At 38.6% G+C, this 15,924-nt stretch overlaps 4 protein-coding genes across 4 annotated transcripts; 2 read left to right on the top strand and 2 right to left on the bottom strand.

Moving 5' to 3' along the window:
• Positions 1-2,619: 2,619 nt before the first annotated feature.
• On the top strand, positions 2,620-3,483 carry LOC130425786 (myeloid-associated differentiation marker homolog). Its single transcript, XM_056752166.1, has one exon. It carries the CDS (start codon positions 2,620-2,622, stop codon positions 3,481-3,483), a length of 864 nt encoding a protein of 287 aa, XP_056608144.1.
• A 602-nt stretch (positions 3,484-4,085) lies between these two features.
• Positions 4,086-7,940, bottom strand: slc25a19 (solute carrier family 25 member 19). Its single transcript, XM_056753039.1, has 7 exons — positions 7,800-7,940; positions 7,415-7,594; positions 5,949-6,104; positions 5,692-5,862; positions 5,420-5,594; positions 5,205-5,335; positions 4,086-5,082 (listed from the first exon to the last, which is right to left on the bottom strand). The coding sequence occupies exons 2-7, from the start codon at positions 7,544-7,546 to the stop codon at positions 4,903-4,905; spliced, it is 945 nt and encodes a 314-aa protein (XP_056609017.1). The 5' UTR covers positions 7,547-7,594; positions 7,800-7,940; the 3' UTR covers positions 4,086-4,902.
• Positions 7,941-8,498: 558 nt separating this feature from the next.
• On the top strand, positions 8,499-10,764 carry jmjd8 (jumonji domain containing 8). Its single transcript, XM_056753399.1, has 9 exons — positions 8,499-8,681; positions 8,775-8,864; positions 9,112-9,160; positions 9,261-9,357; positions 9,477-9,545; positions 9,632-9,751; positions 9,844-9,911; positions 10,085-10,219; positions 10,510-10,764. The coding sequence occupies exons 1-9, from the start codon at positions 8,584-8,586 to the stop codon at positions 10,588-10,590; spliced, it is 807 nt and encodes a 268-aa protein (XP_056609377.1). The 5' UTR covers positions 8,499-8,583; the 3' UTR covers positions 10,591-10,764.
• A 143-nt stretch (positions 10,765-10,907) lies between these two features.
• On the bottom strand, positions 10,908-14,966 carry amdhd2 (amidohydrolase domain containing 2). Its single transcript, XM_056753398.1, has 12 exons — positions 14,876-14,966; positions 14,089-14,208; positions 13,778-13,914; positions 13,278-13,417; positions 13,079-13,133; positions 12,776-12,988; positions 12,585-12,673; positions 12,304-12,448; positions 11,848-11,955; positions 11,660-11,728; positions 11,459-11,560; positions 10,908-11,252 (listed from the first exon to the last, which is right to left on the bottom strand). The coding sequence occupies exons 2-12, from the start codon at positions 14,169-14,171 to the stop codon at positions 11,179-11,181; spliced, it is 1,215 nt and encodes a 404-aa protein (XP_056609376.1). The 5' UTR covers positions 14,172-14,208; positions 14,876-14,966; the 3' UTR covers positions 10,908-11,178.
• Positions 14,967-15,924: the final 958 nt, after the last annotated feature.

Here is a 15,924-nt window from a genome sequence, read left to right as displayed (position 1 = left end):
AGTTAAAGTAGTTTAGCAATAGTAGAAAAGTACTGTGTTTCTGAATTTAATCATCAATCACATTTCAGTCAAAACCTAATACCTCAAAGCTTTCATCTCTGTAGTAAGAGCATGGTGCTAACAATGCCTAGGTCGTGCGAGTTCGATCCAGGGGATTGCACATACTTAGAAACAAAATGTATAGGATACGGCAATGTAAGAAGCTTGGGATAAAAGCTTCTGCCAATTGCATAAATGAAACTCTAATGCAAGCATGTTTAAAATGTGACTCAACACACTTTGTTGTTCATACTTCATAATGAAAAGTGTACATGTATGTAGGTGACTGCCCTTCTACCCTCAAGGGCCTATGGAAGACCACTATAGGATAACAAAAGAGCTCGATCTCAAATGCCCGTAAAGCAAAGTCTGATTGGAGTTTCAAAGACAAAACTGACATAATCATGTTATGTTTACTAAATAGTGTTGGAGAGTTTTCCAAGAAATAAGGGAGATTTGTATACATTACCAGCATTAAATGTTTAATATCAGCCCGACCCTCATATAGGTTATACAAGTTTGCAAATTTGCACATTTGACAGATATAGATATCCGCTAGTTCATTAAATAGAGTATTTTTTATTTCATTACTTAAGGTTTGAAACTACATTACCCATAGGCTACTTTTAATCTAAGGAATGGAATGGAAAGACATGGGACTCTATAGTAGTCTATTAATCTGTTAGTGCACAGCTTGGGTTAGGATCTCCATATGGTATTTACAGAATGTCCCGCTTGAAACTGTGTGATGGAACGTGTGTATGCATTTAAATAACTGTGACTGGGCATCTGAATAAAAAACAAAATTCTTTACTACTTTTCTCCCTTTGCTTTAACCGTAAATTTGAAAGTTAGTTGATAACAACAATAATTCTAGTCTTTTGGCATAAGAAATACTACTGTGACTAAAGAGCTTACACATACTGTACTAACGTTAGTTGATAAACTAGCAACATAAAACGTGAAAAAAAAATTGTGAAATTGAGATTTGTACTTAATGCAAAACTCTATTGATGTGTGAGTTGTAAGAATTGGACAAGATCTGGCTGAGATACAGCTGTTTAAAAGAAAAAAATATAATTTTGACCCATACAATGTATTTTTGTCTTACTAAAAATGTTCCTGTGCTACTTAAGACTGGTTTTGTGATCCAATGTCACATTTGGTTTATGGCATTACCAACACTGTTAGCTTAGAGCAACTCTATCAGAAATCTTGTCGCACAAAAAAGTACATCGATATATAAGCAATATATATAATGTGTCACGGTTTGTCAGAAGAACCCAGATGCAGGCAGCGGTTAAATTAACACACAAGACAAAATGAACACTTCCCACAAGGGGGATAAACCAAGGGTATAAAATAACAACACTATGATAAGACAGGAAGGAACCAAACTAAATAGCAAACATGACATCGTCATTTATAACATGCGAGTTAAAAATGGCTCACTATTTGGCAGGTATTTCGTTAGAATCCCCCTTTTTATTCATGCAGTAATAACTGCTTCATAATGCATTTGTAAATGACTAATTAATCATTAATGAACACATTAATAAATGCATATGAAGGGAGCCTTAATGTAAAGTGTTATCGATTTATAACATGATATATTGTAATGCAAAAAACTATCAGAATATGTATGGTAGAGCTATTCTTTTTATATGACATGACGTCTGCTAATCCTTTTGGTTGAGCTGCAAGCTCATGATCTGCGTCAACATATAGAATGACAGAAGAGGAGGAGCGCCAAATGTCCAATATTGAAGAACACAGTTGATCTGGTGCATAGATCCAAAAAATATAAGGCCAAAAGGAGAAATCAGCACACGCTTACGCCTCCTCAAAAAGTATTTATTTGATGCTTCATCATTGGCCATAGAAACCAGTGAAAAGTGCAAAACATAAAATGTTTTAATATTTTGCTTTGACTATTTCTTAACTTTATGTGATTGAAGGAATGTTCAATTAATAGTTAATTTTTTAACAAGACAAAAATGACATTCAAGTATGTTAACATCAGACCATAAACCGTGTATTGTATTGGATCTTAGTTACACCCGTAGAGACACTAAACCAACAATTAAAGGTCGAAAAGAGCAAAAATTCACTATGATGACTGAAAAACTACAACAAACTAAAAACCAGTGTCCTAAATATGTGTGGCCTACTTTTTGTTTAACTCTTCCGTCAAGCCACGGTTAATATCTGACCCTGGGTGGAGCTAAACCTCATACAGGTAAAGATTAGAGGCGGGCGACTTTAGGCCAGAGTTAAAGGTTTGGAATCAGCTCATAAAACACATCAGAAACCAATAAGATCTCTGAGCAGGGTCGTAAAACTGATAAGAACGGAATGGCTCGATTGGTGGTTTCTAATTCTAGTGCCACATCGGGGAAACTTAGGACACTACAAGGAGGAACTCGGTTAAGGCCATCGCTTTTCGGGTTGGACATGTGGGTTTGTTAACATGGATGACAGAACAATGAGACTCAACAAAGACACTCAAAAGAATGTAATGCTGTTCGAAGAGACCGAAAACGTTGCATAAATACTGCAGGAATTTCAGCTGGGTTAACAATGGTACATTTGGATATCAAAGCGCTGATTTCACCAGTCGGCATCGTGCGGATGTCAGAGTTTGTCCTGACATGCACGTGCTTCGCATTGGTGGCATCCACAGGCTCCACAAACTTCGCCCTGTCCCACTGGTCCTGGTGCATGTTCTGCTGGTGCTTCTGTTGCTTTATGACACTCCTCATCCATATTCTGGAATTCACCAACCTGAACACCAAAGTACCCATCTCATGGGAGGACTTCACCACGGCCTTCGCGATGTTGGCGACACTCATGATGGTCACGGCTTCAATCATCTACCCGACGTTCTTCGCATGCTCCTCTTGCTCCAGGCAGATTGGGGCATCCGTGGTCTCCTGGTTGTGTTTTGGTCTGTACGCGGTCGAGGTCTGGTTGGTCCGCAAAAGACCAGGGGAGATCAGTGGTTTTCTCAGCACTATTCCAGGTCTCCTCAAGATTCTCGAGACCTTCGTAGCATGCATCATATTCACCTCTCTGGACCCCGTGGAGTTCAATAAATTTCCAGGACTGCAGTGGTGCGTGGCCGTCTATTCCATCTGTTTCATTTTCTCATTGCTTATCATACTCCTGACCATCGCCAGGCTGTTGCTTGTGTTTCCGTTTTTCTTCGACGTGCTGGTCACCGTCTGTAATGCACTGGCTGTTGTTATGTACACTACTGCTATTGTTATTTGGCCGCTTTATGTGTTCAAACACAACCCCCGTCCTGTTCAATGTAAACATTGCACTTGGGATGATCTGGTCGTGGTGACGTTTATGACATTCTTCAACCTGTTGGTGTACATCACTGACACGGCGTATTCTGTTAAACTGGTGTTCTTTAACCATCCCGAGGAGGAAGAATAATTTTTTTTATCTTCTGTACCAGAAAATAGTATGACAATACACTTTTTGTAACAGTGCATATATACCTAAGAGAAAATGTTGTCCCTTACTACTAGGGAGTCATAATATCTACAGCATAATAAGTAGTTATCATTTATTCATAGTCAATCATGTTTTGTGGGTTAATTATTAAACCGTTATATACAGCATAAGGTATCGGTTTATATCACCCTGCAATAAAATATAACTTTATTTCTGTTATCACGTTGGCACTTCGTTGTTCAATGATTTTATGTCAGTGCAAGAAAAGGCTCAGCTAATTCAAAATTATTATTTTTAAGGTTCTGTTTCGGTTTTTGTTTTCCCATTTCATTTATTCACCCTCTTGTGCTTCAAAAGCTTTATAGGACGCTTTCTTCTCAGTGAGGTTCAATGTTGCTTGTTAAACAACATTCTTTACAATCTGAAAATATTTTGTGTTTTGCAGAAGAAATAAACAGGTTTGTAATGACACGAAAGTTGTTTCATTATGACAATATTTTATATTTATATGTGAATTAATGTACATATAACCTTAATAAAAAGCCACAACAAATGTCATAATAAAATACTTTTATTAGAAAAATAGCTTCTTGTTGTCCTATGTCTTATAATATTTCCTCCTGAAATGTTTAAAATGTCACAAGATTAATATGCATGATACATTTTAACATGAGCACAAAGGTCAGGGTATAATGTGAAGAGTTCAATAGGAAAAACAGATAACTGTATATTTAATAATTTTCAAAAATCTTTGTTAGGAAATCTCATTTTTTATTGTGCGGTTTAATTAATATCAATCAAACTATTATAAAATAAAAAAACGTGAGTTATCTGTTTTTGCAAATCAACTCTTCAATACATCCACTGGACCTCGAATGAGCTTGAGAAGAAATAAATAACCACGCTATAAATATTGACAAAACAACAAGTAACATGCCACCATTTTCATCTGTTCCCATAAATCCAGCTCAAATACAGTCATTTTAATACCTTAACATTCACAAACTGTTTAATGAATAGGCTTTACTGTGTATATTGCTTAAAAGTTAAAATGTAAAAAAAATGAAATTCTCCTGCATTGTAACATATTGAAAGAATAAAATAGATCCTCACACAGGACAACATTTCATAAAACAAAACACACAGTAATGACAACCCAACTTAAAAACTCTAAATATGTGTAATGAATTCAAAGTCTCCCGAGGTAGAGCTCAGTCTTACTGTGAACAGAGAACCTTTCATGCATTTGTTTCATTCGAGGCTTCTTTAGAGCAAGTTAGAGTTAAAAAATAAAATCCTCCTGGTGTGATAAAAACCGCCCTGGTCCCACATCAACTCTCTGTATAAATTACTCATACCTATCATAAATCTCTGACGTTCAAATCCTCCTCTAGCTGCTCATTGGCTCCCCTTGAGGCTGCTTATGGCATTGATGAAGAACTCATACCAGAAGAAAGTGAAGCCTGTGGACATAGCGGCCTTCAGAAGACTGGGCGAGAGGCCTTTATAGAATCCCCGTGGCCCTTCGTCTCTTGCTATCGTCACCATACAGTCTACAAATCCGTGGTACGTCCGTACCTTCACAGGAAAAAAAATGCTTTACAGCAACTTTTCTGACAAATTTGTCGAATGACAGTTCAGATATTATAGACACAATAGTCCTAATTTATATGAGGTTAACCCAACTGTGAGAAAGTTACCTGTCCAAACTGCATCCTGGCCTTTTCAAACCCGCCCACCTGAAGTCTCTTCTTAAACAGGTCGAACGGATACGTGAGAGTTTTACTGATAACTCCGGCAAAACTACCGCTGATGAGACTGTGTAAACTTCCTTAAACCAGACAAGAAATAGAGAGCAACATTAACATTGCAAGATTCGACCTTCAGCCTCATAGACAGAGGCAGTAAGACTCACCATTCGATATGCTGTCCAGAGACTTCAGCCGCTTCTTTAAGACATTATAAAAGAAGAACTGCATTCCTGCGTATGGATACACCGCCACTAGAGTGGGTGCGAGACCCCGGTAGAAGGCGAGGGGACCCTCTGTGCGATACATTGTGACCACGGCGTGAATGAGGTTACGATACATCTGAAATGCGAAAATGAAATGCAAGATTCATTGAACACTAATGATGAGAAGTGTTTTGTAATGCATGGAATAACATGGCTGAGGTTTGACCTCTGACCTTGGGTTCTCCCTGAGCTGCGAAGCGCGTCCGAAGGGTGTCGAGCGGCTGGCAGGCCACTGTGGCGGAACATGCAGCCAGACCACCGCAGACGAAATGAACTCCAGATGTCTGGCTGTTATAGGACGTCTTCTTATGGACCAGTTCAGTCAGGCACTCAAAACTCGCAAACTAGCAGCAAAATAGACACATAGCTAAAGAGTGTGAATTGATGTTCAAGAGTGCTAAAAAATAATACTCTGTTTAGCTTTTAGTACTTGAACTGCCCCGAAGCACACAGACAGCAGTTGGGCAGGAATGTGACCTTTCCAGAAAGCAGGAAGTCCCTCTTCTGTGAGAATACAGCGGGTGGCCTGCCATACACCCCAGTACTTCCCCTGAGGACTTCGAGAGGACACCTGCTCGATCTGCAACTGTGGGACGAAATACACCAAAACAAAGATGGTCCTGTTATCACAGATTTCTAAATGTCATGGCTTGTTGTGGTTTTGAATCTGAATCTAACAAATTTATTTCAATTCAAATGTATTCCTTTAGCGCCGTCACAATTTTGCATCGATGCAAAGCAGCTATACAGTAAATATTAATACAGATTAAGCAGGAAGTTAAGAAGTACACAGAATAGATTTTTTTATAAGATATAATTTATTATACATAACTTTCCATTCCATTCCATTTTCTACCGCTTATCCGAACTACCTCGGGTCACGGGGAGCCTGCGCCTATCTCAGGAGTCATCGGGCATCAAGGCAGGATACACCCTGGATGGAGTGCCAACCCATCGCAGGGCACACACACTCACTCATTCACTCACGCACTCACACCCTACGGACAATTTTTTCCAGAGATGCCAATCAACCTACCATGCATGTCTTTGGACCAGGGGAGGAAACCGGAGTACCCGGAGGAAACCCCCGAGGCACGGGGAGAACATGCAAACTCCACACACACACACACAAGTCGGAAGCGGGAATCGAACCCCCAACCCTGGAGGTGTGAGGCGAACGTGCTAACCACTTAGCCACCGTGCCCCCCATTTATACATAACTTATTTATGTAAAATAATAATTCTCTGTTAGATTGTAATCAATTTCTAAGCAGAAAGATGACCACCAAACCGCCACCTAAAGTAAATGCAAAGTCTGTTAGTTGCCATGGAAGAAAACACAAACAGCTGACTACAAAACTCTAGCATGCATGACCAATCGGCATAAAGCAAATCCGTTTTTTTCAACTGAGCATGCTCAGTTCATCTGAGGATGTGGGAGTGGTACAGACTTGTCATCCAAAATTCCACAGGAAAAGTGACTCATTCTCTAGGCATGATGCAGCTTGTATAACTAGCCAGTCAGACAAGAGGCCTACTGAGTAGGCTACACTCTAAACAAATACACTTTCACAGTAATCGTATTAACATTTAACATGAAGATTTGTTTAGGCAGTATTTTGTATCAGAAAAACTCACAAACATTTCGATACAACAGATTGAATAAAAAAAAATGTCTAGTGGCTTCCTGTAAAAATACAAATATGAATGACCGTGTTTTCCATTTAAACCAAAACACACGAAGTCTTCTATTTGTTTCCATCCACCAGAAATAATCAAACTCAACACATTACCAGTACTGATCCACAGGAAACACCTCAAAGCCAATACAACAGCCATATTACCATGAAACCCAGGATGCTTTCTATTGTTGTGGGGAAGGCAGATATCACCCACCTGAAATCTGATTTTGATGACATCTAAAGGGCTGATGAGGGCACGGGTGACCATGCCCGCCGCTGACCCGGCCAGAGCCGCTTCCTCTGACGTGAGAGACGCAAGAGGGGAGTTTGGATCATACCCCACCATCCCTGATCACACCACACCAGCTGCAGGTGTCAGAACCACAGCCACAACCTGCATTGAGGTGAAATGGACATTTACATATATGTGACAGCATGTGCAACCTGACCGAGCTGCCCACCTAGACAACATCTTTGGTTCCGATTCGATTCCTATGAAGTTGTTCAGATTGAGAGCTCACTAGGTTTGGAGACACAGATTGCACACAGTGCCCTTAACCTCTAAACCTTAAAAACATAACGTGTAAACAATGACTGACCTTTTTTAAATCTTCTTAAGTGTGCACAGGGTTCCTCTGTAAATTTCTCCTGTTATGACGTTCACTTATAAATCCATAGCAGTAGTATGATTTTAGAGGACACCTCATGTTCCCTTCATAGTTAGGGAGAATCAGGACCCATTGCGGTACGCCTGTATTTACTGTCCGGGTTTGGTTCCACACTGATCACATTAGTTCCGGTGTTCATTCGATGCATGATTTATTTAATGTTTAAGCGTAATTTTATGTTTTTACACTTTAATATGATGATTTTTATAATTTATGATAAAAATATTACATATAAAACATAACAGCAATGTTAAACGATGTTATACAAAACCGATCGAACCTGTGTTCTTTCAACTACCAATAATTTCGAAATATTAATATATTTTAACATGCAACTAAAATAAAATTCCCCCCCTAAAACCAAACTTCTTCCAAAACGTCTTTATCATCCATTATTCTATTTTTATTATTGGTGTATTTCTATATTTAGCATGTTTTTCATTATGATGTACAATTATATTTTAGATATTGTAGTTTTTGTACTATGCACATTTATTATTTATTATTTCTGTACTTTATACTTCTAAACCCCAATTAGTAAGTAAATATATGCTGATCCTTAAGTCTCCGCCCACATACCGATGTGGTTTCCGCTGATTGGTCGGTGGTCCGCTCATACCCGGAAGAGAAGAGAGTGGGTTATTGAAAGCGGTGCTATGGTACAGGGGGTTGTCATGCGTTTGTTGAGATGATTTGGGATTAGGAATTATACAGTATGGTTCATTCTCTCAGGGTTTTGTTAGTTCTGCTGTTAATTCAGCAACAGTCTTCATTTGAGAGCACGAATGGCTCCAGTGTAGATGATGGTGAATGGTGAGAGATTTTGTTCTCGTATATTCTGGGACACTACAGACTGTTAAAAACACAGAAACCTTATTACTAAAGTTGTTGTTGCTTTGTCTATAGGGGAATGGATTTCAGTATTGGGGATGAAGGCGAATGCAACATTGAGATCAGAGATGTGAACTCCATAACCTACACTGAGTTTATTAAAGTGTAAGACCATCACTCACATACACACTTGTAGAGTATTTCAAACAGTTGCCCCTAAAATATTTGGACTTCATTCAAAGTTACATGTATAAATGTTCTTGCATTAAAACAAACTATCAAAAAACAAGTGGCATCTACAAAGAATATATGGATATTTATAATATAATATATTACTAATGAAAATGTAGTAACATTTCTTTTAAATGACCTGATAGTTTAAATATTATAGGGGTGTTGTTTTGTTTCACAGGTATGCCTTCACAAAACCAGTGATACTCCGAGGACTCACAGATAATAGCGTGAGAAATTTAGATGTGTGCTTATTGTCCTATAGTGAACACCTGTTGTATTCACATTGAGGTGATTACTTTAATAACACATTGTAATCGGTTGTTTTAGAATTTCCGTTTCCTGTGTTCCAAATCCAATCTTTTGAAGGAGTACGGAGAGAAAACTGTCCGTCTCAGCACAGCAAATACACACTCTTATAATAAAGGTAACACCTATTTTAACGGATGTTACATCTACTAATATCTTTATTATTGATAAGAACAAATAACGTTTCAGGTCATTCCTGTGTCACATGACTTAAATTTTTGTTTATTTGTTTAACAGTGGATGTGCAGTTTGAAGAATTTGTGAAGTTTCTGTTGACCCCTCAGTCTGAAGATGCTCTTGGCAGCGGTTAGTTTCCGTCAAACAAAACACATTTAACAAGCCCCTCCATCTTCAACTACGTGTGATTCTCATCAATGTGTGTTTCACTACAGATACACTGTATTTCTTTGGGGACAATAACTTCACAGAGTGGCATTCTTTGTTTGAAGAATACAAAGCTCCACCTTACAGACTACCACACATGAGCCCTGCGTATAGCTTTGGGATTGCTGGTATGTGCACACAGACTTTCGCCAATGTATGTCTCGATTTATGTTTTGGAGTATACACACACTTTATTAAAATCACATAACCTCCGCTACAGGACCAGGTACCGGCGTCCCGTTTCATTGGCACGGTCCCGGCTACTCTGAAGTTATATATGGAAGGAAGGTACGTGAAGTTTATTTTGCAAAGCTAATACACTGATACACCATCGTAGTTGGATCGGTTCTACTTGTCGAATTTATTTACTCAGATGCTTATAAATGTGCATTATGGTTGACGTTTTTTTACAGTAAATGTGCAAAAATCAAGCGATTGATTATGATGTGTGTATGCTTCAGCGTTGGTTCCTGTACCCCCCTGACCAGACACCAGAGTTCCAACCTAACCACACCACTTTATCATGGGTCTCTCTTTCATATCCGAATCTGGAGCTCCATCAGATGCCAGTGGAGTGCACTATACGACCCGGGGAGGTGATGTTAACAAATTCTGCATTTATTTGCTGAGCCAGTTTGAAGGTTTCTGGGTCAGTCGCACCAAACCTGTCATGAATTGTCATACTTTAAATTTCTCATATCAAAATATTTTTAAAGGCTGGGAATAGTTGCAATTTATAAGATATTAGACACACGCCTTTTATCCATTATGTAAAAACAATTTTGTATTTATTTTACTCACATTACTTATTATATTTCCTTAGAGATGTTTGAATTACACAAATTATTTTAAAAACGAATGAATTAAACTGTTTTTGTCTTTGTAGGTGCTGTATTTTCCAGATCGCTGGTGGCATGCAACACTAAACCTGGACACCAGCGTCTTTATTTCAACTTTCCTGGGTTGAAGTGATGACACACACCATCAGTTTTTACTTGAAGGACCAAGCAGAACATTCCTCAGCCTTACGGACCAATACAAAGCTTGATATTTTTATTTACATTAATGAACACTTTTAATAAGAACATGGGATTCTTATTTGTAATTTTAATAAATAAACTTGTGTTTTTAAAATATGAAATTTGTGTATTTTGGAAGTTGTGTGTGTTTCGAAACTAGCTCTGCTTGGTTCAGGAAATGTAATTCTTATAAAATCAGATTATACTGTATACCATGCAAACTACAATTAATATCTTCCTCTTTCAAAGACAATAAAACAACACATTGGTACTAAATGATTATTTTTATTGAAGTAAAAAGTAACTGAATGTTGACACAAGTAAAAACAGGATCATCATTATCATCATTATATTTCATCATTGAAATAACTGGACCCTTGTGGTTTAAGTTGAACAGGTAAGATTAGTCATCAACATCCTGAGCTTTGCAGCGACACACAGACACAATGTGATCAAAGTGTAATAACACTCCCGTATGAATGTAGATTTTTCATGCAATCTTGCAAATCGTGAATAATAAATCATTTTAGATGATGTCACTTCCTCCAGACCTGCAGGCCAGCTATGTAGGTCTCTCTGACTGTCAGCGTGTCATCGAGCACTACAAAATCTACAAAAAAACACAGCATAGGCACATTTTATAACATAAGTGTTGTGGACAACAATTTTTTATTATATGGTGTGATGAGATATTTGCAGCACATACAGAATGTCACCAAATCATCCTTTAATTGGCTGCGATGATGTAATTACTTCTACCAGCCACTAGAGGTAGCCATGTAACTACAAAAAAAACAATATTTTTCCTGACCATACCTGCATCTGTGCCGTACTCCAGTGTTCCCTTCCTGTGACTCATGCCCAGCATCTGAGCGGGATGCAGAGATGCAGCTTCTAATGCGGCTTCTACAGTACAGCCTATACACACACATGCAGAAGAAAAACTAAACCTCTGTTATGCAGTCCTGACCAAAATTATAAGACCAAGACACCAAGAACACACAAAGACACACAAACCTGATGCCTCTCTGAAGTGTCTAACACACATGTCCATTGTCGCAATACTGCCACTTAAAGTTGTGGTGCCTGAAATAAAAAATCTGCATTCAATAACGGTAACATACCCATCACATTGATCACAAGATGGTTGTTTGTTTTAAATTGTGCCGAGCGAAAGCAGGTCCAATGATGCTATTTTCACAAACCTGCCACATATGCATGAAGGCCCAGGATGTCAATCTGCTGTTGGCCCAGTGTGTGTCGACCGGGTGGAAGACCCATCGCTGTCACGGCATCTGTGACCAACACTAAACCTGCAAAACACACATGCATATTCTATATTATAATATACCATAGTCTATTTGAATACTCCATTCTGATTGGCTGAAAGGTGTGTGTTGTTGAATGCACAGGTAGTGCAAGTCAGTGTGATCAATGATTGAAATTAACTGATGCAAATAGATAGTGTTTTCAACTGTTCAAATTACACTGTAAACATCAATTACAGCTTCTAACTTGGCAAATGACCACGGTATATCTATGGCTATCCTTGCATTAAAAGATTTTAATACACTTTGCATCCCTCAATGTTGTGCATTTGCCGTGAATTATCCCTTACAAAAAAAAATGTTATGCTCATCATCAAGTGTAGAATGTGTTACCTGCGGGATGAGCTCTGTGGGCGATACGCAGGGCAGCAGGGTGTGTGTGAATCCCGTCTGCGATCATCCCGTAGTAAACCGTCTGGCCGGGCGGTATGCGGTCACTCGTGAGCAATCCCACAATGCCCGGGTCTCGATGATGAAACTTTAAGAGCACAAATCGTTAAGAATGTGGCCATCATGCTTTTTTAATGAGAATTTTATTCAATTAATATAAAAACCATTGGACATATGAGAGGTCCTCACAAATGTATATTCAAAGCTATGTGTGTGATACTAACAGGCAACATGGCATTAAATAAATGTGTAATGAATGAGGCTCCGTTCTGCACGGCCTCTTCAGCCTGAGAGAGATCAGCCATAGAATGACCTGTGCAGAGAAACACACCATTACACATAAACACACTCATCATGCGTATTTTCTAGTGATCTATCCCTTTAATAAAACAGAGGTACTCTGTGTCCTACGCACCCACTGACACGGTTATGCCCCTTCCTGCCAGTTCACGGATTGCTGCTCCACTATTGGCCAATTCTGGGGCAAGTGTTACCATAGCGACATTCTCCAGGTGCCCATACGTCTCCATGAGGTCAGCCACACCCCCGGCGTTAAAAGTGCGAAGGAACTGAGCGGGATGGGCGCCTTTCTTCTCTTCGCTGATAAACGGCCCCTCCAGGTGAAGACCTGACACAAATAGAGTAAACTGAGATAAGGACATCGAAAGCTGCTCACAATTGACAGTCAACCAGTAAGGGATATTAAACATTTAGATACCTAAAACTCCTGCCCCTTCAGGTCCACCATCCTGAACTCTGATCTCAGGGATGACCTGAGGAGGAAAAGCCACACATCACTAGTGCAGTCCACCAATCATCTCACAAGGTGAATATTGTATTATGTGGCTTTTTATTGCACTTTTTAAATTTAATAAAAAAAAAGTAAATCAAGGACAGTGATGGTTCATAGACTGTACCTTGTGATATATGACTGTTGGGGATGTGACGAGGGTGGGGCAGAACGAGGTCACACCATGTTCTAGAATTTTTTTGGCCACCAAAGCCACGCCCCCTCTGATGTCATCGGTGGCCTGGGAGAAGTCGATGCCATATCCACCTATGAATACAGCCATGTTCAGCATGATCTCTATTTAAACTTTTTTCCAAGGTTTGTGTGAATTCATCCTCTGATTCCTACAAAAACGTGCGATTATTAAAATGAAGTGATCCTGAAGCCCCACCCCACTGGCACAAAAGCAAAGTGCACAAAAATGTATGAATGAGATCTTACTAATTCATACGAATTTGCCAATTTGGAAAATTGTTACGAGTTGCCGTAAATTGGGATACACATTTTTATTTAAAAACATTTGCAGAATGATTAACAATAACAATACAATGTCATCATAGATCAGATATGTCCAAACATAAAAAACATACTGTATACTGTTCCTATATATGTGTGTCTATAGTTTACCATTTAACTGAACATCTATGAACCCCGGTGCAATGATTTTATTCCCACAGTCAACTTTGCGATCCGCAAAACCTTCTTCATCAAAGAACAACTTCTCAGGGTTTAAAATCTTGCCCTCCCGAACCCACAGGTCTTCCCTGAAAGCAGACACACAAAACAGTGAAATACACTCCAAGTTCATACTGTTTAATGAACATAATGTAATGCACTCTAGTGAATACTCTGTATAGTCTGGAAATACAAAACCTGTTATTGACTACATCTGCTAAAACACTTAAAAATCCATACAGAGAATCGAGGTGATATGTTACCTTTGCAGTCTGTGGTCTTTTAGGATCCTACAGTTCACAAACTGGGTGATTGGGGCATCAGACAAACTCTTATTGGATGGCATGTCGTCCGAAAATCACACCCCAACACCTTAACACACTCTATGAAGAGATAAATGTCATATGTTTCACACATTTACATTCATTTATTAGGGCATCCTAAAGCCACACAGACCAATGTGTATTAGTAAGATTTTATAATGGATACGTACCTATGAAGAAATTGTATACGATGTTACTACAAGACTACATTAGCACGTAGTATTATTGCTCCTGTATGACATATTGATTTATTGCTCTCTGAACTCTCTATAATAGTTTACTTGGGACTACTTTGTGCAAATTTCCTCTGAAACCATTAGTTTTGTAAAAAGTGCTAAAGCCTACAAATTTGATTCAACCTCACTAAATTACCAATACGACTCGGTGGCACTTTGTACCCATAGACATAAACTTTTTATCACTCTATTTATGATACAGATTTAACTTTGAACTGTCAAACAACATTTCCTATTCAGAAATTGTATAGTATCTATTCCTTCGCCTTTTTCATTACAATGTTAACGCATTATAATCCATAATTATAAATAACTATTAAACAGCAAGCCGTGATTTAGATCACACGGTTACAATGTTGCAGCAGACGGTACATAAACAAACCAAACGGAAAGACATCACCGGACCGGTGGATCAAATCCGTTCCTTTGACACAAGACTCATCTATCGGATCATTCATCAGATCATCGGCTGTCGTTTCACACACACTTACCGTTAATTCACATACTTTTACGCGAACCCGCGCGTCTCCGTTCGTTAGGAAGTGATAGCAGCGCGTGTCACGCGCACCGTCAGCTGACGAGGGGGCGTGGCTAAAATACATTCGCTGTTTACGTGTTTAAAACAACGGCGCGAGGGCTTCAGCACACTGGTAAAGAGTCGACGTTTATACGTAAAATATTAGATTTATATTTATCGTGTCATGATAAATAATAATAATAATAATAATAATTGTTGCTTGCCTATGAAATTGTCAAGTTGATTCGAATATTTATTTTCAAATGAATCTATAACCGGGTTAGTTTTGACTCTAGAGCCTGCCATCATTATGCTTTGTCCAATGCTTGACATGTTAGTTAAACTGTCTTAAATTACAGAAAGTTAGCAAATAACATTTATTTTACGTTAATTATATGAGGTTTAATTAATAGCTGTTACTTTTCATTAAGAAACTGGCTGTATTTCTACAGAAGTGCCTGACATCCAACTTTAACACAAAAATCAACATTCTGTCAGGATTTACTCACTCTCTAGTTGTTCCAGACCTGTTTCTTTTTTGGTTGAACACAGAGAAAGATATTAAGACGAAGGCTTGTAACCGAACAGTTCTTGGACCAGATCGACTACCGTAGTTGGAAAAATGAAGATGGTGGTCAAAAGTGCCCAAGAACTGTTTGCTGTCCTACATTCTGCAGAAGATCTTCTTTTGTATTTAACAGAACAAAAATATTATAAAGGAAATGTTCCTACTATGTTAGTCAAAGGGGTCCAAGAACTGTTTGGTAAAAAGCGTTCTTCCAAATCATTTTCTTTGGGAGTTAATGATGACAGAATGTTTTTGGGCGGTTGAACTATCCCTTAAAGTGGTCCTCACTTTATAAAAAGGTGTATAAAGATGTCAAATCATTAAAAAGTAAAAAATACATTAACTTGATTTTAAATCAGTCTATGAAATGGTCGCACCAATATAATAAGACAAACATAAGTGTGTGTTACACTTATCAAGCCAAGGACAGCGTGAGTTTACTGTATCCCCCTAAT

The sequence above is a fragment of the Triplophysa dalaica genome, chromosome 7 (assembly GCF_015846415.1).
Source record: "Triplophysa dalaica isolate WHDGS20190420 chromosome 7, ASM1584641v1, whole genome shotgun sequence".
Lineage (NCBI taxonomy): Eukaryota > Metazoa > Chordata > Actinopteri > Cypriniformes > Nemacheilidae > Triplophysa > Triplophysa dalaica.
This window is presented reverse-complemented; position numbering and strand designations above follow the sequence as displayed.